We start from the raw sequence: 24,242 nt of genomic DNA, 5'->3' as shown, positions 1-24,242 counted from the left end.
GCCCGGCTATTTTTTGGTTGCAGCCGTCATTGTTGTTTGGCGGGTCCAGGCTGGGGATTCAAACCCACCACCTCAGGTGTACGTGGCTGGCGCCTTAGCCGGTTGAGCCACAGGCGCCGAGCCAGAAATGTTCTATCTCTGCACCAGGCCATGCATTACCCTTTGGTCACTTTAGCAGCCATTGTCTTAGCTTGGGCTGCTGTAAGAAAGTACCATGGACTGGGTGGCTTATGACAACAGAAATGCATTTCCCACTGTTCTGGAGGCAGGAAGGCAGAGATTAAGATGCCAGCATGGGCAGGTTCTAGTGAGGGCCCTCTTGGGATTGCAGACTGCTGACTCCTTTTTACACCTTCCCATGGCAGAAAGAGATTGAACTAGCTCTCTAATCTTTTTTTATAAGGACCCTAAGCCCAGTTATGAGGGATCCATTCATGACCTAATTATTCTCTAAAGGCCTCACCGCCAAATACCAACACCATAGGGATTAGATTTCAACATGTGAATTTCGGGGGGGACAAAATTCAGTCCATACCAAGGTTTTTTCATTACACATAGGTCTCCAAATGTGCTGCTCCCTGAAAATCTTCGCATTCTCCTCTCTTCTTCTGCTTGTCATGCATAATTATTACTCTTAAGCCTAATTTTTGTTTTAAGGTTTGCATGTTTAAAATTCATGATATTTTGACATTCTAGCACAGAGTATATCCCTATTTTAATGCAAACAGCATGTTTTAAATCACAAACATGGCTGTGGCATTACTGAAAATTATTGAATTTCATTTCCTAAGGACAGAAGTTGAGGAGTTATCTCTTAATAAAATTCTATGTCCTTCCACAACTTTAATCTGTTATCATAAGACACAAAATCTTTTATTGTTATAATTGGATTGATTCTTCTTAATAAGGCTGGCATCAAATATGTTTCACATGCTTGTAATATGTGATTAATTTTGCAAAATATTTTGGCTATCATATTACATTCTCTTATGAAAATGGTGCCATCTCTTATGAAAATGGTGCCAGCCTACAAAGGCTTGCTGTTATTGATTTCAATTAGTTCATAGAATTAAATGTATTAAACCACCAAATGTTTTATCTTCTGGTAGAAATTATGATTCTCACTGAACACCTATGTAAAGATCTACTTGGGCCTTTATAAGTGGCACTATTTCATTAACCAAAGAAACAAATAATACAAAGAAATATGATTAGCCTCCTAAAATTCCAAAGACATGCAATAAAATTTCCCAGAATGAGCGTATGAAGATTTTCATGGCACACGTCAAACTGCGTTGTTGTTCTAAGAAAATAAGCTAAGTAGGAAGAGAGGCTCTTTACACAGATTCTCAGGATATGTTAGATTGAACCACATAAAACTGACATTTGATCTTTGCACCTGTTAATACATTGAACCTCATCCTAGAAGTAGAGCTAGAGAGGGCTCTGAGAAGTCTTGAGATAGATTTTGATTTGCTGCATTTTATCCACAGGCTCTACCTTTGTCACTGGCCACATGTGACTTTAGTCTCTATGGGACTCAATTTCCTCCCAATTTGTAAAATTGGTGGTAGGGCAGGTGGACTAAACGATTTCTTAGGATCTTCCCAGCACAATGTTCTGTGGCTCTAGAGCATCCAATTATTGACTCTGTTTCCTTCTGGCCAAAAAAAGATGCACGTGTTAGTAAAGCCCAAATACCTTCTGGGAACTCCCTCCTGCCTGAGCTCCCCATTATCCCTTGGGTTACAATAATGATCAGAAGGCCTTGCCAAGAGGCAGATGTTACCTGTGAACTGTATTATGTTAGACAATAGCCATTTGTTTATAATTACTCACAAGTTAATTCACAATAGTCCCATCATTTTCTTCCATTTTCATTGATTTATAAATGTTCCTAATTAAATAATCAACAAAGATGAAAGGATCCCACCTCCTTATCCCCATTTGGTGATCTGGAGACACTTGTCCTGCTGACAACTGACTGTAATGAGTGGTCACCAAGTTAACTGGGCAGGAGGCCTCCTAGAGGAAACAGGAGGTAATGAAAGGGGGAGGAGGAGCAAAGGGGTAGAGAGGTCACAATCTGGACTCCTGCAGCTTCTTGGCAAGGTTGGCCCCAAAACTGGGTTTCACAGTAAGGAAAGGAGATCATTACAAGACCTTATCAAATCTCAGATCCGGGCTATGAGTGTGTGTGGAAAGAGAGAGGGAGAAGAAAATTCACTTGGGAATGAAGTGAAAATTCACTTGGGAATGAAAGTAGCAACATAGGTTCCCTGGAGGATGTATCTGCTTAATAACTAGCCTGCTGAGCTCTCTGACTATCCCCAAATGAGTATGTGGTGAGGGGGGTTGAACCAACAAAGGAACCCTCCTGAATCTTACTGCGTACAATGGACCTGCACACACATTTACCAGAAAGAGCTTGTCCGTCTGCTTATCTTGTCTCTCTCTACTTCCTCCGTATCCTACCTCTCCCTCCTGTCTTGTTGGATCTGAATTCCTTCCACTGCTTTTTCTTTCTCTAACTCCCTTCCGCTTATTATCTAACCTGCTATAATATGCAATTCATGTCCTCTGAAATAAGGAATATGCATTTTAAACATCTGTGGACATCTTGCATTCGTTTATATTTTGTGGAAGAAAGCAAAAAAATATTTCTGGCAATAGTCATTCTGCAGGAGGCTATAATTATTATTCAAATTAAAGGAAGTAGTAAAAGGAAACACAGAAAACGGAAGATCCTAATCTTGAGTCTTTCATTTCAGCCTACAAGGAAAAAATGAAGGAGCTGTCCATGCTGTCACTGATCTGCTCTTGCTTTTACCCGGAACCTCGCAACATCAACAACATCTACACTTATGATGGTGAGTTGCCTGCAAAAGAAAGGCCCCTGCGAGCTGGAGCATTTGGAAAGGCCTGCATGTATTTGTTTCTCACTCACAGCTCCCGATACAATTATATCAGTATTCTGTAGCTCTTACTATTGACTTGCTGTGTCTAGCTCTTAGGCCTTATTGATTGCTCAAAACAGTTTGAATTCGATGCCAATAAACACATTAATGTCTCTTAAGAAACATGGCTGGATTGTTATTAGCAGCCACATGCAGCATATCAACACTCACAATATGTCTAAGGTTTTCTTTGCGAATAATATGATATGTTAAGCTATAATTAGAACAGATCACAATTCTCAAGAAAATCTTTTATATTAGGATTGAGAAAACAAGAGAGAAAATCAACAAACATGACTGATTCCTTTATTGTAAAGTTCCCATATTTCATGTGTGTGTGTCAGCGTACTAATGATAACACTAATAATTGACTTAGTTAATAAAACTGACTTGCAATGGAGACCCACATAAAGAGGGTTTGGAAAAGCCTGAAACATTGGTACAGCCATGACCTTTAATGAAGGGCATCACTTTAGGTTTGATTTATCTGGATTCGTTGTGCTTATTTCTGTTTCCTTTCTGGTTCTGCCACTCTCCACATGACCTCCAACAGGCGGATACTGAGATTCTGTTCGTTTCATGTAACTCTAGCATCTTTCTCCCAGGGCAGTTGTGAGGTTTAAATGGCTCAATGCAAATGAAACAAACACTCAGCATCAAGCCCAGCCACCTGTGAGCGTTCTCAACAATATCATCTTCACCTAATTCAGTCAACCTAATGAAAATGTCAGCTGCAGTTATACGTATACCAGATGTAGCTGGGGCACACTCTGTGAATTCCTAGGCCCACAATTATTTTTCTTTTCCACAGATGTAAAGAAAGACATTAAAGGCTCGGCGCCTGTGGCTCAAGCGGCTAAGGCGCCAGCCACACACACCTAAGGTGGCAGGTTCGAATCCCCAGCCTGGGCCCACCAAACACAATGATGGCTGCAACCAAAAAATGGCCAGGCGTTGTGGCGGGTGCCTATAGTCCCAGCTACTTGGGAGGCGGAGGCAGGAGACTCGCTTGAGCCCAGGAGTTGGAGGTTGCTGTGAGTGTGATGCCCTGGCACTCTACCCAGGGGGATAGCTTGAGGCTCCGTCTCAAAAAAAAAAAAAAAGAAAAGAAAAAAGAAAGACATTAAAGACAAGGCTAAGAGACCAAGTAGCTAATAACCCTTCTCTGCCTTTAAAGCCCAGTCCAGGACTCAAAGGCATTTTCCTTCCAAAGGTGTCCTATTTTAGCACAAGCATCCTAAGTGATAATTAAATGTTTCATAGGAAAATGCCCTCTAAGTGAAAGGGCTTCAGTTTCCAACCAAAACTTTCATTATGGTACAGGTCCAATGCCTGCTTTGTACAAGTCCATTCAGTCAATAAATAAAGTAGTCAGATCTTTATTATCTGTTAAATGTGACTGCAACTAAGGATCCTGCCATGTTTCCTCTGAGACTGTAATATCTCACTCTGGTGAGACCAGAATTCAATACCGTGTGGCCCTCACATTGAAGGAACTTGGGGCTTAGTATAATTGAACAATCTTATAATAGACAAATTCTCAGTAAGTGGAACACAGAGTGGTTAGGACAGAAGAGGTACAGACAGTTTCTGCTGGTTTAGGGATTGAGAAAAGGGAAAGAAGAAAGTCCAAGCTTACGGATGAGCCGAGTCTTCACATTGAATACACAATTCAACATTGTTCATGAACTGCTTCCTAAAACAATCAGTAGAGAATTTTAAATTTCCGAAGTCCTTAACTTGGTCTTAAATTCTATGTTAGATAATAATATGAGTTGTTTGCTGCAGATAAGCCTTATAATAAGAATTAATAATAGGATTATTATTATTATTGTTTTCATACATAAGTGCTAAGTCTTAGAGCTTGTGCTTTGCGTTTGGTATCCTTTATCTTTTAATCCTCACAACAATCTTATGAGGAAGCTGTTCTTTTAACTTCCACCTTTTAAATAAGAAAATAAAAACATTAAAAAGTTAATTAACTTTTCCAGTTTGACACAGCTATTAAGAGGTGCTTTTTATTTGGAATACAGGCAGTTCTGATTCCAGAGTCTCCAACCTAAACCATTTAAAAGCCACCTTATCAAATGAGCTAGTTCCATGTGCCTGTGTTCTCTCGTAGTTCTTTTCACAAGCTTACATGATTTCCTAGAGTTGTATTTAAAATATAAGCGTAATCGTGGCTGTCTTCAGGAAAATTTAAAACATTTTTCATTTGTGGGAAAATCATTTCCAATATACCCACTGAGTTAGTTATCTGGATTATCCATCAGCATTTAAGGATCTAAGGTCAATTCCTGCCAGCCTGTGGTTTCACTTGACCACAATCTCCATGTGCACTCACCAGGCTGCCAAAAGGACACTAATGGAAGCAGAAGCCTCTCATCAAGAGAGGCGATATTTCTTCTCTGCTCTCTTCTGGTCAGAACTAGCCTGGAGACCCGTCCAGCTGTGTTCCCACAATTTAAAAAGGACATTAATAAATTAGAGTGCACTTAGAGGTTAGGGAGCAATGTGGTGGTAAAAATCTAGAAATAGTGTCACTCTAGGGCACTTGAGGATGTTTGAAAAACTTGGAGTGGAGCATCAGTACTGCTTTCAAATTCTCTACCTGAAAGACAGTGATGCCCCCAGAGAATGCACTTATCCAGGGTAGGTTCCAATTTCAAACACGGACCTGTGAGTTGAAATCAATCTGGGGCTCAATATAAAGACCACGCAGCTAAAAATGAGGGTTGACCAGTAAGTCCTTTTAAAAAGTCATTTTATTTTATTAAGTTCTGAGTGGGGTAATTACAAATATCCTAAAATATGCTAGCCAACTATTACTTTTTTATGTTATAAATTGTATTATTTTATGTTTCAAATCACATCATGTAGGATTAAAACCCGAGGATCTGATGATTTATCTTTGCTATATAAATCACTGTTGAAAAAAAAGTGGTTAACCGTTCTGCAGTCCTTTTTTTTAAGTGACCAAAAATTATATATGTTTATGGTGTAAAACACGTTTGGACATCTGTGTACATCACAGAACGGCTAAATCAAGCTAATGAACATAGCACTACCTCACATACTTGTTTGCTATATTTGTGCTGAGAACATTTAAAATCTACCCCCTTAGTGATTGTCAAGAAACCCGTACATTGCTGTTAACTTTAGTCACCATGATGTACGATTGATCTCTTGACCTTATTCCTCCCTCTAATCGACATCGTGTTCCCTTTGACCAACGTCTCCCGATCTCCACCGCAGCCCCTGACAACCACAGATCTACTCTCTCCTTCGATGAGTTTGGCTTTTTTAGGTTCCACATATCCGTGAGATCATGTGGTCTTCGTTTCTCTGAGTCTGGCTTATGCATATGCCCTCCAGGTTCCTCCGGGTTGTCACAAATGACAGGACTTCCCCCTTTTTCAAGGCTGAAGAGTATTCCATGTGTATGTGTGTGAATTAGAGAAGTAGGTGTTGTCCCTCCTCCACCACGAGCCTGTTTTTCTGGCTGCTGTGGCCAGCTGGGGTCTGCTGGAGGAGGATATTCTAAGTAACAACAAAATAGGAGGAAAGATCACACAGCAAGTCTTGTCTGCTTGTCCCGCCCTGCAGACAGGGTGCCCCAGCACGGAGATGTTGCTCTCCCCAGATTGGATCCTACACAAACTTGAGGACTGAGAACAACATACTGAAGGGCAAGGCAGGGACCAGCAAGACACTTTACATACTAGCATTGACTTTGCCAAATATTTCCAGCTGTTCAGGGACTTATACTGATTCTCACACAGCTCCAATGATTCCTCACCATAGGAATGATTACATTATAACAGTATGTGTACACATAAGAATAAGAATATATGCTATAATATAATATAGATAGAATAGTCTCATTATATGTGAGAACTGGAAAACTCTGTTTTGTTTTTTGGGGTATTTTGGGGGGTTTTGTTGTTTTGTTTTTTTTTTTTTTTGAGACAGAGTCTCACTATGTTGCCCTTGGTAGAGTGCCATGGTGTCACAGAAACCTCAAACTCTTGGGCTTAAGTGATTCTCTTGCCTCAGCCTCCTAAGTAGCTGGGACTACAGGTGCTCGCCACAACACCTGGCTACTTTTTTTTGTTGCAGTTGTCTTTGTTTAGCTGGCCCAGGCCAAGTTCAAACCCACCACCCTCAGTGTATGTGGCTGGCGCCGTAACCACTGTGCTACAGGCGCTGAGCCAACTCTGTTATTTTTTCATCTAACCAAAAAATACCTCCAGCCATGTAAATTTCAAGAAGACGAACCCATGCACCTTGATTTCCTTGCAAAGCTCATATTTATTCAGAAAGAAAATAAAGCTTAGTTTAAAATCAATGCTTGCTATTTTTTTAAGTATGCCTAGCATTATTCAACTTCCTACAGGCAGTGCTGAATTCCACAGTGCTATAAATATTTACTCTATTGGAATATGTTCATAGTTATAGTAAAAAGAAAGGTATTATGTGCTCAAAATAGTGTACATCAAATTATCACATGCAGTACTTCATTCCTGTCCCCCAGAATGACAATGCTACTTTGAATTGCAAGAATCTAAACTATTAAAATAAATCCATGCTTAAAGCGCTATGTGGTTAACATTCTCAAATGTTCATTTCTCAGATATGGAAGTGAAGCAAATCAACAAACGTGCCTCTGGCCAGGCTTTTGAGCTGATCTTAAAGCCACCATCTCCTATCTCAGAAGCCCCACGAACTTTAGCTTCTCCAAAGAAGAAAGACCTGTCCCTGGAGGAGATCCAGAAGAAACTGGAGGCTGCAGAGGAAAGAAGAAAGGTAATTTCTCCCATAGATTTTTAACTTCCTCTCTCTTTCCTTGCTTCCCTTTCTTGTTTCCCTCCCTCTCTCTCTCTCTCTTTCATACACACACACACACACACACACACACACACACACACACAGAGAATGTGACACCAGAACCTGCACCATCCAACATGTGTAGACCTTCAACAGAAAGCCAGGCTCGCTGGGATAAACATTGCCTCGGTTATGGTAAGATACATGCTGATTTTAGGCTATCCAAAACTAGACCTCTCAGAAACTAAAAAAGCATCCATGCCCTCGCACCTTCCCCTATGTTGGATCCCCTTATCATAAAAGCCTCCCTCCTGTAGTCCATCAGGTACAAACAGTGTCAAGAAAACACAGCCTTAGCTAACTCCAAGGGTTAGGGAGGGAGGAGTGGTGATAACTCCCTTCTGGGGTCTGTATGATGCCCCAAGTGGCCTGCATGATTTTCTTTGGTACTATAAATTACCAGATCTTCCCTCCAAGATCTTTGCTGCCCAGATGCCATTCACCCCAGAGTGAGGATTGGGGGTGAACCCAGAGCCTCACAGCACATGCTTGAAGTGGGTCCTTCCAAGATTAGGACTTTCTTGGAGATATTTCGATATGTTCGTCTATCCATTTCTAAGACTTGTTGGGATTTTTTTTGTCTTTTTGCCTTCAGCCCCCACTGAAGAATTTTCCTTTTGTCAAATCTTTACTTTTCCACAATCAGATAGCTAAGAACAGCCAAGGATGTTAAGATTTGAGCACACTCAGAAGTCCTGTGGACTCTATAGAGAGAGACAGAAGTTATGCCTAAATATGTCTGTTCCAACCATGTGGTTATGGTAGCTCATCCTATCGTGGTACTCTGGATCATCCACAAATAGAATTCTTTTAGGTAATTCATCCCTACATTATATTTTCCTCTTACTTCTTTGTGATTTATTTTTAGAATCATGCAGTCACTAAAAATACGCTCCGTGATGTATAAGAAAACTATGCATTTTAATGCTTCTTTATTTTATGAAGATGTTGTCTATAAAAAGTCAGCCAACACACTAACCACTTCTGTGTCAGGTAATTACAAAGGGAATGAAAATAGTCACTATTCGAAAGAGTGAATTCTCCAAGAGGGAGTGCAGGAGTGTGTGTACTATATGTGCATATCACACATATACACACAAATATATGCTGTGAAATAATGAGGCTGAACATTAGCTGCCCTCAAATTAAATTTTCTGAATAGGAAAATATTAACATTTTTGCTTGAAAAATGTTCCTATGATGTGTAACATAACAGAGTAAAAAATACTGTACATATCATAGGAACATCGTACTAACATACTGATCTCAATTTTCATTAAATAAGGTTCTCTAAGTCTCTGATAAGTATTTAATATTTATATATGTAATATATATAAAATAATACATAGTATTTTACCAATTACTTAGCAGCTGACTCATCCCAAGGCCCGCAGTCCAGCCCTCCAATGGTCTGAGGGACAGTGAACTGGCCCCCTGTTTAAAAAGTTTGAGGACCCCTGTTACAGATTATAAAAGGAGGAACATGAGCTACTAACCCAAGTATATGTAAAAAGAAGCTACTTTTTAAAAAGTTCCATCAGCTTTTTTTGTTGTGATTATTTATAGCTTTCTTTTCACAGTTAGGCAAGATTAAATTATTCGGAGTGACACTTCATCAAAACTTTGCTTCCAGAGGATTTAAGCCACAAACTAAATCAGCAGGGATCATGTTACACTTAGGGCAGTTTCAGTTCCCACCCAAGCCCTGGCATCTTACAGGTAACAGGTGTCAGTATGGGTCATAGGTTGACATACAGAGATGCTATGACTTGATTAGAATACAAAATCAGTAACTGGGCTGAAATTAAAACTCAGAAACCAAAATGCCACATCATGGTTTAGGATGCTACTGGGGTTTCTCAGTAATGTATTTGATTCAAAGGAAATTATTGAAGATAGAAGAACATAGAGATGATCAAATTAACTGGGTGTTCTTATAAAAGTCCCTGAGGTACCTAATTAATGATTCTGATAAACCTTCCACACAGCAATAAAATTATCAACAGTTATACATTTAAACTACTGAATTGAACTAGAAATTGGCACATAGTTAAAAAACATTTACAAATATAATCATCCAGCATTATAATGCCCTCCAAAAAAATATTCTTTGAAACATTTTCTGGTATCATTTCTTAAAAAATTTTAGTGCAAATAAAACCCTATTGGTAGGGTTTTAATTAAAAAATATATAACTAATTACCTAAAAGTACCAACTTAAAAAAAAACATTAATTGACTTTATTCTATTGAATTGTACTGACTTAATTAGCACCAGTTTGAAGAACTCTTAATTCTCTTTAAAGAGCCATCAGCCAGTGCATTTATCTCAGTAATTATCTTAGTGAGGAGGTGCATGTAACCAAAACCCAACTGGCCAAAACTAAAAGCAGATATGTGACTAAAAAGTCTAGAGTAGTACGGTTTCAGGATCCTGGAGATCAAGAAATACTGTCAGGGGGGCAGTGCCTGTGGCTCAGTGGGCAGGGCGCCGACCCCATATACTAGGGTGACAGGTTCAAACCTGGCCCCGACCAAACTGCAACAAAAAATAGCCAGGCGTGTTGTGGCGGGTGCCTGCAGTCCCAGCTACTCAGGAGGCTGAGGCAAGAGAATCACCTAAGCCCAAGAAGAGCTGGAGGTTGCTGTGAGCTGTGATGCCACAGCACTCTACTGAGGATAACAAAGTGAGATTCTGTCTCAAAAAAAAAAGAAAGAAATAAGAAATAAATACTGTCAGGAAACTATCATCTCTTGTTGCATCTAACTGGTTTCATTAGCAAACAAGTTTAACTTCAAACTTCAAATAATCACAAGCGGTGATTATTTCTTACCGCTTAGCAACTCCAGCAGAAAGACGTCTTCTCTTTCCCAATAGTTAACAAAAGTCTCAGAATTAGTTCTCAAAGGCCTGATCTGGATCACATGCCTAACTGGGAAGCACCTGCATGGCCAAGAGAATGTAGTAATTCGATTCCTAGTCTGAATCACATGCCGCCACTGACCGGCAGAGGGGAGTGTGTAAGATCCCTGGGGTGAGAAGCATAGAGGGATAGTTATCAGAAAGAAAACTGAGATGTTCTTACCAGAGGGAGGGGCCGGGGATCTAAGGCAGGCAGACTTACAAATGTCCACAATTTTTATTTATAAGTGTTTTTAGTGTTACTATAACAATTTGAATAATTATGTAGCACATAGCACTATTGATTCGGCAATTTTTTCATTGCCCTACAGTGGTTATTTTAAAAAATAGAATAAAAAATATCAAACTATGCAGCTCTATAAAACTGTCCTGTCCAAAAGAAATACAGTGTAACAAAAGAAAAATACAAGGATAGTGGGGGGGAGCAGGAAGTGGGAGGGAGGAAAACGGGCGGGATCTCAACTAATGTGCACAGTGTGGGATTGTTCAGCACACCCCCTAGGTGCGGGACTCAGCTACAACTTGAACTTTACCTTAGAACTGAAAACAATATAACCTAAACATTTGTCCCCTCGTGTTAATTTGAAATAAAAAGCAAATAAATAAAAGTTTTAAAAAATAAATATGGTATGAGCCACAGATATATTTTAAAATTTTCCAAAAGGCCCATTTAAAAAGATAAAAGAAATATGAAATGAATTTTAATAATATTTTTTCACCCAATGTATCTAAAACGTTATGTGCATGCAATCAATATAAAAGTCCTGAGATCCTTCACATTCTGTTATTCATACTAAGTCTTTGAAATCCGGTGTTTATTTGACACTCATACCTCTTTCTCATATTAGCCATACTTCAAGGGCTTAATCGCCATAAACATCCAGTGACTACTGACTTAGACGCAGATGCATCTACCAGAAAACTCCTAGTGAACATCAGGAAAACTCTAAGCCTAAGGTTTTCAAATTGATACTAGATGATAATCCAGATCCAACTTTACTTTTTATATATATATAGACACCTTTAATTAAAATACACTATATATATAGACACTTTTATATATAAATATAGACTTTTATATATAAAATATAATGTATTTATATACATTATATTTATATTAATACATTATTTATATTAAAATACACTATATATAGACACTTTTATATATAAATATAGACTTATATATATAAAAGACACTTTTATATATATATTAGACACCTTTAATTAAAATACACTATATATATATAGACACTTTTATATATAAATATAAAATATACATAGACACCTTCTCTACAAATAGAAACTTCCATGCTATGATTTTAATCTTTACATCATAAGAACCCAAGCAGGTGAAGTTTATGAAGCACTGTAGGTTTATCCTCTAAATCTCACCCTGGCTTTCTTGGCTACCTACCTTCTCAGTTTCCACATTGATTCCTCAGTGTGGGGAAAGGACTTCCCTGAACCCAAGTTTCATCTCTTATTCTCTTTCACGGTACCCAGGTTCTCCTTTGTAGCACTTAGCACAATTATTATTGTGTTATGCTTATTTGTGTATTTAGTTATTTAATCATATATCTCCCATAAACTCCATGAAGGTAGCACTTGTCTTTCGTTTAACAGAGCCTGACACAAGCTAGCTAGTACTACAAATAAAAAAAAAATTGTTTTTTTTTGCAGTTTTTAGCCAGGGCTGGGTTTGAACCCACCACCTCCGGCATATGGGGCCGGCACTCTACTCCTTTGAACTACAGGCGCCACCCAACAAATAAAATATTTTTAATTCAGTAAACAAATGATAACCTTCATGGCCAAATGTTAAAGTGGCAGCATATAACTGACTTTTTATTCCATCTTCCCATCCTAAAATAAAATTATAGTCCGTAAGTTTCCAAGTGACATCTTCTGATATTGCACTAAGTGAATTCTGTAATCCAAAGAATACCCAGGCTGGCGAAAATCACTCAGTCAACAGATATTTACCAGGCACTTACTGTGTCATGACACTAGGGGTATCCTCGTCAACCTTATGTTCCAATGAGGGAGAGAGCTAATAAATAAACATGCAATATGTTACGTGATATGAAATATTATGGGGTGCAGGGCATTAGGAGTGTGAGGGTGAAAGAATCTATATTATTGGATAGTCAGAAAAAGCATCTTGAGTAAGAGAACACTTGAAAAGAAACATCAAGCTACTGAGGGAGTGAGCCACGTGGCTGCTTTCTGGAAGCAGAATATTTAAAGTAATAAGGGCAGCAAGTGCAAAGGCCCCGAGGTGGCAGTAGGTGAGTTGTGCTTGAGAAATAACACAGAAGCCAACGTGGCTGAAGCAAAGAGGGCAAGGGGGGAGTGATAGGCATTGAAATCAGTGGTAGCATTTAAGACTTTAACTTCAAATGAATCAAGAGAATCATTGAAGAAAATAAAGCCATTTTACTACTTCATGTGAATCATACACCATCTTTTCAAAGAAATGCAAATTTTTTAAAGAAGAATGACTAGGAAAATAAATAGAAAAACAGGAAAATTTTCTAGACTAAGAAGAGGATTCTAGATCTAAGGATTCTAGAACAGAAGGAAGCATACAGAAAAGTGTGTTTTTAGGGCAGTAGGGAGACCAGCAGTTTGGACTAATGGATCTGAGTAGGGAGTTGGAGAGTAGTGAGGTGAGGTCAAGGAGGGCCTTGAATGCCAAGTTAAAGTGTAAACTCCATTAGATAAGCAATGAGGAGTTTCTAAAGGCTTTTCAAAAATACACATGTCCAACCTAGCTCGGTGGTTAGCAAAATTTTCATTGCCTTAGACCAGTGTTTCTCAGCCTTTTTTAACTCACAGTGTATTTGACCCTATAGTTAAACGTCTGAGGCACACTTAAATTATGTTGATCGCACATTGTACCCCACATATGTATTCATGATCTATGTGTATATGACTTGATAAAAGGAAAAAATAAATAAATAAATTATGTTGATCAAAAAAAGAGTAAAAGAAATATACTCAACTGTGCTTTGAACTTCTTTTGAAAATAATTTAATTAATGATTTTTAATAATCTTCACAGCACACCTAAACGCCCAAGATCCTTTCATGGCGCACCATTGTGCCCTGGCCCAGTGGTTGAAAAATCACTGCCCTCGACCCATTTCCTTTCCCTAGCAATATTTTTAAAGATTCTTTTTAGTAAATATATCACATTCAAATAAGTATTAATTTCATACTTTTTGCCATAGCTATAATCAAAGGAATCTATAGCTGCCAGTTAATGTTTCTGATTATCATAAGATAAGTACTTTTGTACAAAATTAACATAATTTTAACTGAAGGGAAATATAAAGATAGACATGAAATATAATTTCTGTTAGGGATTTTTAAATATTAAAAAACCTTAAGAGCTCTTCTTCCCACCATTGGTACCTTTAAGTCCTATTCCTGGGACTTCAAAGACCCTGTGAGAACTAGTGACCACATCTGTGTTTGGAGGACTTTCTCAATCTACAGCTGGAAGGCTACCACAGAGGAGTCTCACATTGACTTTGTGTTAAATGTTTTGGCAGTTTCTCCAACTCCTTACTTCCATCTGTTGACATTATTCCAGCACTGACCATCTGGTTACTAGGTTGGACAATATTCCCTCAGGGTCCTTTGAACCAGAATTAATGTGCCAGTGATTGGTTAGTAGAAGCTTGTTACAGAAAGAGTAAGTCTGTTTTTTCTCCCTTCTTCAGTTATCTCTGGGAGTCAGTGGTTACTTCCAAGAGATTATATTAATCTCATGTGGTTAGCTTGAAGCTCATTTCTTGAAATCAGAGTCTATACTGCACCGTACCCACATGGGTGAAATCATATGAACACTTCAGTTGTCCATCCGTCACTTACTCATTGTTTCAACATTTATTTAGTGAGAAGCAGCAGAGCCGGGCTAAACATATATCCCAGGACAACTCTAGCTAACTCCCCTTGTTCCAGTATCATGATTAATGATTCCTCTTTCACTCTCCTAAGTGTTCCAGTTTGGTCATCTTTAACAGAGCACATCTTCATCAGAGCATCTTTAAAAACATAGTGGTTAATAACATATGGTTAAAAGGTCTATGTTCAAATTCTGATTCTCCCACTTTACAGCAGTGTGACCTTAAGCAAGTCCCTTAATCTCTCTATGTCTTCTTTTACCAATTTGTAAAATGGAAATAGTACCACATAAACATATGTCATAGAGTTACTGGAAGAGTTGGAAAGTTATTCTCCATAAAGACACGACAGGCACAGTGAAAGAGTTAGCTATTATTGCATAAAGACACCTCCAGCTTCTAACCTCACAGAGAGTATGATCTAGCAAACTCGTGATTTTATAAAAGAAACAAATTTCTTGTTAAAATATACTGAAATGTTGCCATACAATATATTTCATAAATATTTTCAAATATAAATTATCAAATTGCATAGAATAGACAGTTTGATAGAATTGACAGTTAGATAGTTTAATAGATATATAAATAGGTTAGCCCAACAAAAGTGGCTTTAAAAACTATAAAAGAATTTTTTAAAAAACCTGAAAGACCTCAGTGACATTGATAAATTACATTCTTAAAAATTAAATTAAAAAAACACATTACTCAAACCAGTCCAGTGAGATTATTGGCATTCTGACCTTACCAGCACAATCAATTCCAAAGTCACTGAACCACTAAAAGGAAGATTTACTGCTTATTCTTCATAAAATGTCATAAAATTTGATGTTTAGTCACCAAACCTATTAAACTTACTTTTTTATTTAGTTATTTTCATTTATAATATCAATTTATAGCATTTTAAATTGTTTTATTTTTAGTTATTGTGGGTACCTTTTCTGTTTGTTGGCATCTCACACTGTAGACAGCAATAAAAATAGATTCCAGGAAAAGAGGGGCTGATTTGTGTAGCAACCGATTATGAAATAGGTTATTTCTGGGTTATTCATTGTTTGGCCTTGAGGAAACATTCTGCTCCCCATGAAATAACTTAATAAACCTGGAAAAATAAACTCAGATCCACTCTGATGTAGATAATTGGTGATTTATTTGCACCTGGGCAGGGGGCCATTGTCCTGGGACAAGTGGCCCCAAAGTGCAGGGTTTTTTGTCTTTTATACCTTTTTCTGTGTATAAGGAACATTGCTGTTGACAGGGCACCATCAGCAGGGTTACAGTTTGGGTTTACAGTTTAGGTATCAATAGTTACAGCTTGGGTGGCAGTGGTTATGGTAGCAATGGTTACAGTTCAGATAGCAATAGTTACAGTTTGGGTAACAATGGATACATCTCAAATCACAACAGTTAATGGGGAAACGGGGGGGGGGGCGGTTAACAGTGAGAGAAGGTGGAGGGAACAGGAGCTTGCCCATAAGGGCGGGGGAATGAGAGAAGGCAGGAGGAACCGGGGGGGAAACAGGGGCTTGAAGAGCTTAGGAGTGCTTACAACACCCAGAGAAGGTGACACACAGCCACAGAATCCTCCTGTGTGTCATCTTCTTAGTGATAAAGAGTACCCTACATTTCTCTTCCCATTATTCACTTTTGCAAAAAGGTTCATTCTACAGGTCTTCGGATTTTAATCATTTTAAATTTCTTATTATGCTTCTGGCTCTTCAAAACAAATATTACATGCTCTTATTTGACATAATCATATTAAATTGTCATATTTCAACAAGACATTATTCATGACTCTAGCTGGGTTAACAATGTCTCTTCATCATTATTGTAAAGCCAATAATTACAGACACATCATCTAACCTGCTAGCGTAAAAGTATATTGCTAATAGGAAAGAGATTTCGTGTCTGATAGGTGATTCTTTTTTTTTTTTTTTTTGAGACGGAGCCTCAAGCTATCCCCCTGGGTAGAGTGCCATGGCATCACGCTCACAGCAACCTCCAACTCCTGGGCTCAAGCGAGTCTCCTGCCTCCGCCTCCCAAGTAGCTGGGACCACAGGCGCCCGCCACAACACCTGGCCATTTTTTGGTTGCAGCCATCATTGTTGTTTGGCGGGCCCGGGCTGGGGATTCGAACCCGCTACCTTAGGTGTATGTGGCTGGCACCGAGCCTCTGATAGGTGATTCTTGATAGCAAGTAATATATCCCCAAATGATGAAAGAAATGAGAAAATAAAATGATAGAAGTATGTCTACTTCAGAAGTAGGTGGAAAACTTACACTGTCTAAAATGTGGTCTCATATCTCATACATGTACGTAAGGTAAAATGAGTTCTGTACACGTATGCCAGTTAATGCAAATTTATCTTGCAGTAATTAAACTCTCATACTCAGTAATATAAGAAATGATAATTAACCTCTTAGGGAAATGTTGAGGTGTTCCTAAAAGTACAGTAACTTTTCTCTCCATCTCATCATCTTCCCCTTTGTGCACCTCTCACATAGTGATTTCAGTGCTACTGAGTTCAGTGTGAGGAGGTTTATGCCTAGAAAAGATCTTCACCACTAATGTGCCTCAGGTCCTACAATAGCAAGATGGAGAAGGTTCCTGCGTCTCCTAGAATGTCACGTGCAACAGCTCAGTTCTATATTTTGCCCTGACATTTGCATTATATCAGCTGATGATTATCTTGCCCTAATTTTTCATTTCAGCATTTCAGTGACCTTCTGTGTTAGGGACATGTTATTCAGAAATGTTCTTCCAAAGCCAGATACTTTTTCCTTATACAAATTATTTTTAACAACTTTTAACAAATCCTACCTCTCCAGGCTCCCTATCAGTCCACACAGTCTAAATTCTTTTCACCTTATCTGCTCAACCAGGGAATAGAGGAGAACGTGGAGTCAGAACTTTACTTCTACCAAATATGAAGGAAAATGCTTCCACTTTTGTACATCACTTGTTTTTATGTCATGTTCTAGCACAGTTTTCTGGACTAACTGCTTATTTGCTCATTGATTAACTGCTTAGTTGCTCATTGGAAGGAGAGCCAGTTTTCTTCCTTGAGGGTATGACTAGAAGATTAAACTATGTTCATGGAAGTATCGATTTCTCCCTAGGAATTAAGTTAGAGAAGTTACAGGTAGCAATCTCTGGATGCTACACTGCAGAAAAAAGGAAGAAGGGTTATGACTTCTGCACCACTGGAGTTACAGAGACCTTAGCAAATGAAGTAGAGGCCCCCATGGCTATTAGCTCCGTGGAAGAATTTGTTCAAAAATTGAGTGCTTATTAAGTAGGGACCAAACTAGAACCCTTAAGTATTTCCTCGGGGAGGAATGCTTTCCACCATAGTTTGCTTCACATTCTGCATTGTTTTCATTGTTTCATTCTTTCATTGTTTTCTGCTTGAGGTTTAAATATTTGAAACACAGGTAATCATTAGATGTTGCAGGTGCATCCATTGAAGCAATGGTGGCTATAACCTCCTCTTCCAGGGTATAAGAAAATGCATCATAGATGTGAGCAGCCCTCAGTGTGGCCTGGGCCAGTTGGGCAGGTCTTTGTCAGTCAGCCGCAGACTCACGGGAGAACATACTCCACTGCCTGCTCCTTCTGTTTCACCCAATTAATTGCACTAAAGACATGCACTCACCACCTATGTGCCTAATCTCATTTAGCCTCAATGGCTACAAAAGCACTAACCCCATTAATTGAAGCATTTCAAACCGAGCCAAATACCGCACTCCAGTAAATGCAACAGACATTACTTATAGAGGCAATTCTCCATTACTCACAATGGGAACTGTGGGAGTATTTGTTCACACAGACCAAATGTGTCCCACCGAGGCAAGAAATTGGGAAAGTTATGTGTTGCTATCTCTTATCCTTTTCATTTCAAGGTCCGCCTGTCTCAATTGTATCACCCTGCTATCTCTTTATGACTTTAGTTCTTTCACAAAAAAATCACAAATGCAAATATAAACATCAAGTGAAAACACAACAGAACCAAGGGCCAGAGTAATTTGAGCGTCTGAAAATGAAGATTTGGCGGTGTGGTGGCTTCTTGATAACTACCCACAGCAGCCCTCCGTTAGCTGATCCAGTGGGTAAAGCAGCAGGCACGGGGCCCCTCCCTGTGACTTGCCTTGAGGTGCATCTTCAGGGCGGCAGGGTGGCCCTCTGCACTCAGTAAAGCAGGATGTGAACCCAGGTTTTCTAAGCACAGGCTGGGTTCATCTCCCTGCGCCACAGGAGTTCCTGGAGAAAGCCTGCTTAAAACAAATGGCTGTGAAAATCCAGGGGGTTCCATCTAGGGCAGAGTTAGAAGCACTGATCTGTGGGAGGAAGAGCAGGAAGGATGGCGGCACGCTGAGCAGAAATGTCACAGAGCTACCTGTGGTGAAAAAACAATTTTAAATGACTGCATTAGAGAATTTTGAAAAGTTTTGCTTTGCTTTACTTGGATTTATTTGGTTTGGTTTACTTCCCTAGAGCTGCCCCCAGGGGTTGATTACAAGAGGAACTTAGGGCTCCAACCTTATCTTTAATTCTTGGGCACACTGCACCCTTGTTTTGTGATTAAAACCCAGCCTTCTTTCTCTAGAAGGTTCTGCAGTCTGCAGGTTACATGTCTTGAACTTTCTGGAATGCAAGATCGAAGTTGATTCCTCTTATTTCTTTGTGGTGCTTTCTTCGCCGCGAGATTTCCCTTAAGTGCAGCCCAGTTCTGTGGACATGTGTGTGGTGGGGGACGAGGGAGTTAAGGAAAGACTCAGACTATCATCAGCCCTGAGGACCCCCTACTGTCCCTAATCAAAGGAGTTTGAACAAATACTCTGCACACATGGATAGCCAAGATGTTACATTTAAGTTTTCCTGCACCAGTATGTTCAGTCACCATCATCTTCCAGTGACAGGACCTTGAGTTTTACTTTCAATAATAATGACAACCGGATGTTCACTACTAACTTATCTAATATTAAACACTCATTAATACCTTGCAACTTTATTTCATTTGATAATGACAAGCCACCATATGAGATAAGTACTATTCTTTTTTTTACATTTTAGAAATATGTTTTTTTTATTAAATCATAGCTGTATACATTAATACAGTCATGGGGTACAGTGTGCTGTTTTTATATACAATTTGAAATATTTTCATCAAACTGGTTAACATAGTCTTCATGTCATTTTCTTAGTTATTGTGTTAAGACATTTATATTCTACATTTAGAAAGATTCACATGTACCCTTGTAGGATAAATCATAGGCGTAATCCCACTAATCACCCTCTCTCCACCCATCCTCCCCCCTCCCCTCCCCTCCCTCTCCCCTTTCCCAGTATTCTTGGGCTATAATTGGGGTATAGCTTTCCTATGAAAGCAATAAGTTAGCTTCATAGTAGCGCTGAGTACATTGGATACTTTTTCTTCCATTATAAAAAATTAATTCATAAAGACTTTTCTCATGGAGAGAGACTTTAAACAAATATACACACACCTTTCTGTTTGTAAACGTTCCATATCCTGGTAAAAGTAAATAAGCAAAGTCTATACAGGAGGCTTTACCAACAGTCCCACCTAGAGGCAAGAGGATGAACCAGCCAGAAAACATTTTACTCCTATTTCCTCCAGAAAAGCTCCATTTGCTTTTAAACTTAGTTTTTGTCATAATTTTCTCATTACTTTTTGCATTAAGTTATCCTAAACGCTAAAACAAAACAAGAATGTGATGGGTGCACTATAAATGTCAATAAAACCATCAACGGGGTTAAAGCAAGAAACAGTGCAGGTCTCCAGATCTTTCTCTCTAACCCCCAGCAAGCCACAAATCCATTCCTGATAAACTTCAGAAAAAACACATCAGCAAAGACTCATAAGGCTGTCTGATTTTCCCATTCCTGTAGAATTTTATTTGAAGAGAAGTGCCTTGCCTTTTCAGGCCCCATATTGTTTATACATCAAAATCTCTCCAGTAACCCCACACACACCGCTACTACCGTCAACTAAAATGCTTTCCTACTGATGTTTTTAATGGTAATCAATATATTTAACAGAGCACATACGAACATTTTTGAGCCACCATTGTTTAGATATTCACATATGATTACTGCCTCATCTCAGAGCATCAGCCAATCCTAAGGAATTACCCAGGAGCAATGAGTAGGTAATTATCTAGTCATAAACCTGGATAAGTTAGTATTGGCTAAGACTTCTCTTGCAGGAGAAAATGAATACAGAAAGAAGTTAAGTAACACATCCCAGGGTCACCAACAGAGCTAAGGCTTGAACACAGGACTGACAACAAAGCCCATGCCAGTGTGTCTTGCAAAAAAAAAAAAAAAAAGCAGACTTTTTGGAATCCCTAAATGGACTGCCTGCATTGGAATCATTAGGGATGCTTATTCCTGGGCCTCACCAGAGAACCTTCGAATGAGAATCTCAATAGGCAGATACCGGGAACCTGAATTTTTATCAAGTGCTCCAGTGTACATTCTCCGCAGTACAGAGGCTAGAGAATTACAGTGATCGAAGTAGGGAGGAGGATCAAGGGGAGTTTATCTGGTTCTAATGGTTCTGTTCTCATCACTGAGCAACTACAGGGTTTCAGGGATTACCCAGGTGACCTCAGAATGTTCAAAAGGGGGACAAGACAAGGACTTTCTGCTGTTTCTGGCCAAGTAGACATTGTTTGCAATGTTTTCAGGTTTCAAAGAGAATTTGGTTTACAGGGCAGGGAGGAAAGGAGTAGGAGGATGGGATAAAAAGAGAAAATAAGTTTAGTGATTTGATTGAGGAAAGTTGAAAAGCTCATTGTAGGGCCCTGCCTACAGTTGAACAAACATCAACGGGTTAAGAAAAAGATCAGAACTTGCCCCAGCCCTCAACCATTTCTTCGGGCTTCATGGAATGGTGCCATCCAGTGATTATCTCAGTATTTTCTTTGGCATAAATGCTTAGCAACGTCATTAAAAAAAAAAAAAAAAAAAACTCCTCAACAGTCTGTTCAAAAACTTCCTAGCTGAAAATTCAGCTAACCACATTTCCCAACCAACCACATTTTCTATAGAAAACTCTGAGCCATGCAGATGAGCGCAGAGCTGACAACAGTGCTCAAGGCCAGAAGTACTATTCATTTGAAAAGAACGCTTCCTCAAATCGGGGGACCATTATTCTGCTAGGTTTGCTTTCGGGTAATTCTAAGATGGATCTATTTTTCTTCCCCAGTCTCAGGAGGCCCAGGTGCTGAAACAATTGGCAGAGAAGAGGGAACATGAGCGAGAAGTCCTTCAGAAGGCTTTGGAGGAAAACAACAATTTCAGCAAGATGGCGGAGGAAAAGCTGATCCTGAAAATGGAACAAATTAAGGAAAACCGTGAGGCGAATCTAGCTGCTATTATCGAACGTCTGCAGGAAAAGGTAATCGCAACAGAGTTCTGAGCAGATGGGCACATTCATAGGCCGCACAGTTGGGTGAACTCCCCTCTGCCTGAGTCCCAGAGACACAGTCCAAATTTGCTGCAGGTGTGAGGACAGCCAACTCCCAGGGCCAATGTAGCGTTCACTTAGTGGTGAGTGAAATGTGGTAGAGGGATGGGAATCCAATGTTAAAGCTAGAATTTTGCCAAATTTTGCAAGGATGAATCAATTCAGGGAGGCTGGTTCATGCTTTTTAAATGTATAAGCCTTCTGCTGTACAAACCTTAAAAACCAACATATTGGAGAAATATTAAACTGGAAATATTAACATAAATATTATACTCATATACATTGGACTAATATAAAATATGAATGGCATTTAAATTTAATTTAATTTTTTTCTTTTTTTAATTTCTTTATTAAATTATAGTTGTGTACATTAATGTAATCATGGGGTACAATGTGCTGGTTTTATATACAATTTGAAATATTTTCATCAACCTGGTTCACATAGCCTTCACGGCATTTTCTTAGTTATTGTGTTTAGACATTCATATTCTATGCCTAGTAAACTTCACATGTACCATAAGTTTAATTTAATATTTAATGAAGTAATATCTGATTGTTGATCTAAATATTAAATTAGGAAAATATATTTGCCAGAAAAGGCCAGGATATTTATGAATTCTTGTCAGCCCATTCTTCCTGTGTAGGAAAATCTACAAACTAGGGTATAATAACATTGGGTGGAACCCTAGCAAAGAAAAGCTAATTGGACTTGTTCATTTCATCAAGTTCTTGGCACCTTTTTTGTCGACAACATGAACATATATTTGTTCCCATCATTCAGGATGAACAGTACTGGAGTTCCTCTGAAAAATGCCCTTTCTTTCTTTTGTAGGTTCTATTCTCTCTATCTCCCATCCATCCCCCAAAAACACTTTCCTCTGAAAACGTAAGGTACAGCTATGAGTAGTTCAGCTTTGTCCATTTCTAGAAGTTGAATTAAGCATTGAGAAATAGGATCTCTGAGAAAGGCGCCTCAATCCTTTCCAAAGCAGTCACCTCCCTGCCAGTACTAAGTGTTTTTATGCATTAGACATTGAGGATTCAAAGAGAAACAGGACTGTCCCTGTCATCAGAGCACGGAGACTTTAGTCCAAGCAGCTTCCTATTTTCTGAGTATCTCTTAGGAAGTTTCGTGTCTTCTAGAGAGTTGGCCCATCTCATCTAAGGTTCAGGCCACCTGATCCTGAAGTTCTGATAATTCTTTGTTTTGTTTTTATTCCTAGTCTCTAACTATAAGTACCAGGCTAAAGCCAAAGGAAATCAGGCATAAAACCTTATAAAAGCATGGAGATTTTCATCTGTGCTCTTGAGGAATTTTTGGAAACATTGCTGGGAAAGGGCCTTTGAGCTCTCATGCAGCAGTAAGACACGGAGGCTGTCAGAGATGTATGGACAGGTACTATTGAATTGGGCAGGAGCCAGCGTAACTACTGGATGACTCACCAAAACCTGAAAGTTGGATTAAATTTTTATTAATAAGATGGTGCTGCTGTAGCCTCAGAATTATGTCATCATGTTTCACACAAATGAAACAGGTGGGGATTTAGAGAAGGCAACAGAATGTGGCTCCCTGCTGGTTACATATAACAGTACCATAACAAGTGCTCTGCTGAGATGTAAGAGAGCAAAGTTTCGTTTGTTAAAATTTATTCCCCTGGTCTTGAACTAGTCAGTCATCCTTCCTTCACCCTCATTCTGTGCTTCTCTAGAGAGCTGGTACTGGACTGGTACCATGGACAACAGAGAGCCCCTGTGGATTCTATGTGTGCTCACTGGGACTTGACCTTCATCTCACATCCAAAGCCCTAAAAACATCAATTGAATTTGCTATGAATAGGACACACTGATCTTAGGCCAGCATGCTCAATGAGGCCTTCAGTATCCAGTGCAAGATTTATGTCATTGGCAGTCCTTGAGCATCTTTGTTTCTGAAATTACACATACGTAAACACAGAGCATACAGCCCTTTTGATATCAATTGTAAAACAGTTCATAAAATTTGCATACTATATCTAGTATTTCCAGAAGTCCTGGATTTTAATAGGCAATTTATTTTTCTCTGTGTGTTTTCTTTC

At 39.0% G+C, this 24,242-nt stretch overlaps 1 protein-coding gene across 3 annotated transcripts in view; it reads left to right on the top strand.

Moving 5' to 3' along the window:
- Positions 1-24,242, top strand: part of STMN2 (stathmin 2) — a 58,679-nt gene that overhangs the window by 25,428 nt on the left and 9,009 nt on the right. For all 3 annotated transcript variants that reach the window (XM_003782536.2, XM_023517741.1, XM_023517736.1), the window contains 3 exons: positions 2,772-2,870; positions 7,591-7,763; positions 21,907-22,098. In XM_003782536.2, coding sequence (XP_003782584.1) covers positions 2,772-2,870; positions 7,591-7,763; positions 21,907-22,098 — 464 coding nt within the window. The remainder of the gene's footprint in view (positions 1-2,771; positions 2,871-7,590; positions 7,764-21,906; positions 22,099-24,242) is intronic.

The sequence above is a fragment of the Otolemur garnettii genome, unplaced genomic scaffold (assembly GCF_000181295.1).
Source record: "Otolemur garnettii isolate 467f Iridium unplaced genomic scaffold, OtoGar3 scaffold00004, whole genome shotgun sequence".
In the NCBI taxonomy this organism is placed as follows: Eukaryota; Metazoa; Chordata; class Mammalia; order Primates; family Galagidae; genus Otolemur; species Otolemur garnettii.
This window is presented reverse-complemented; position numbering and strand designations above follow the sequence as displayed.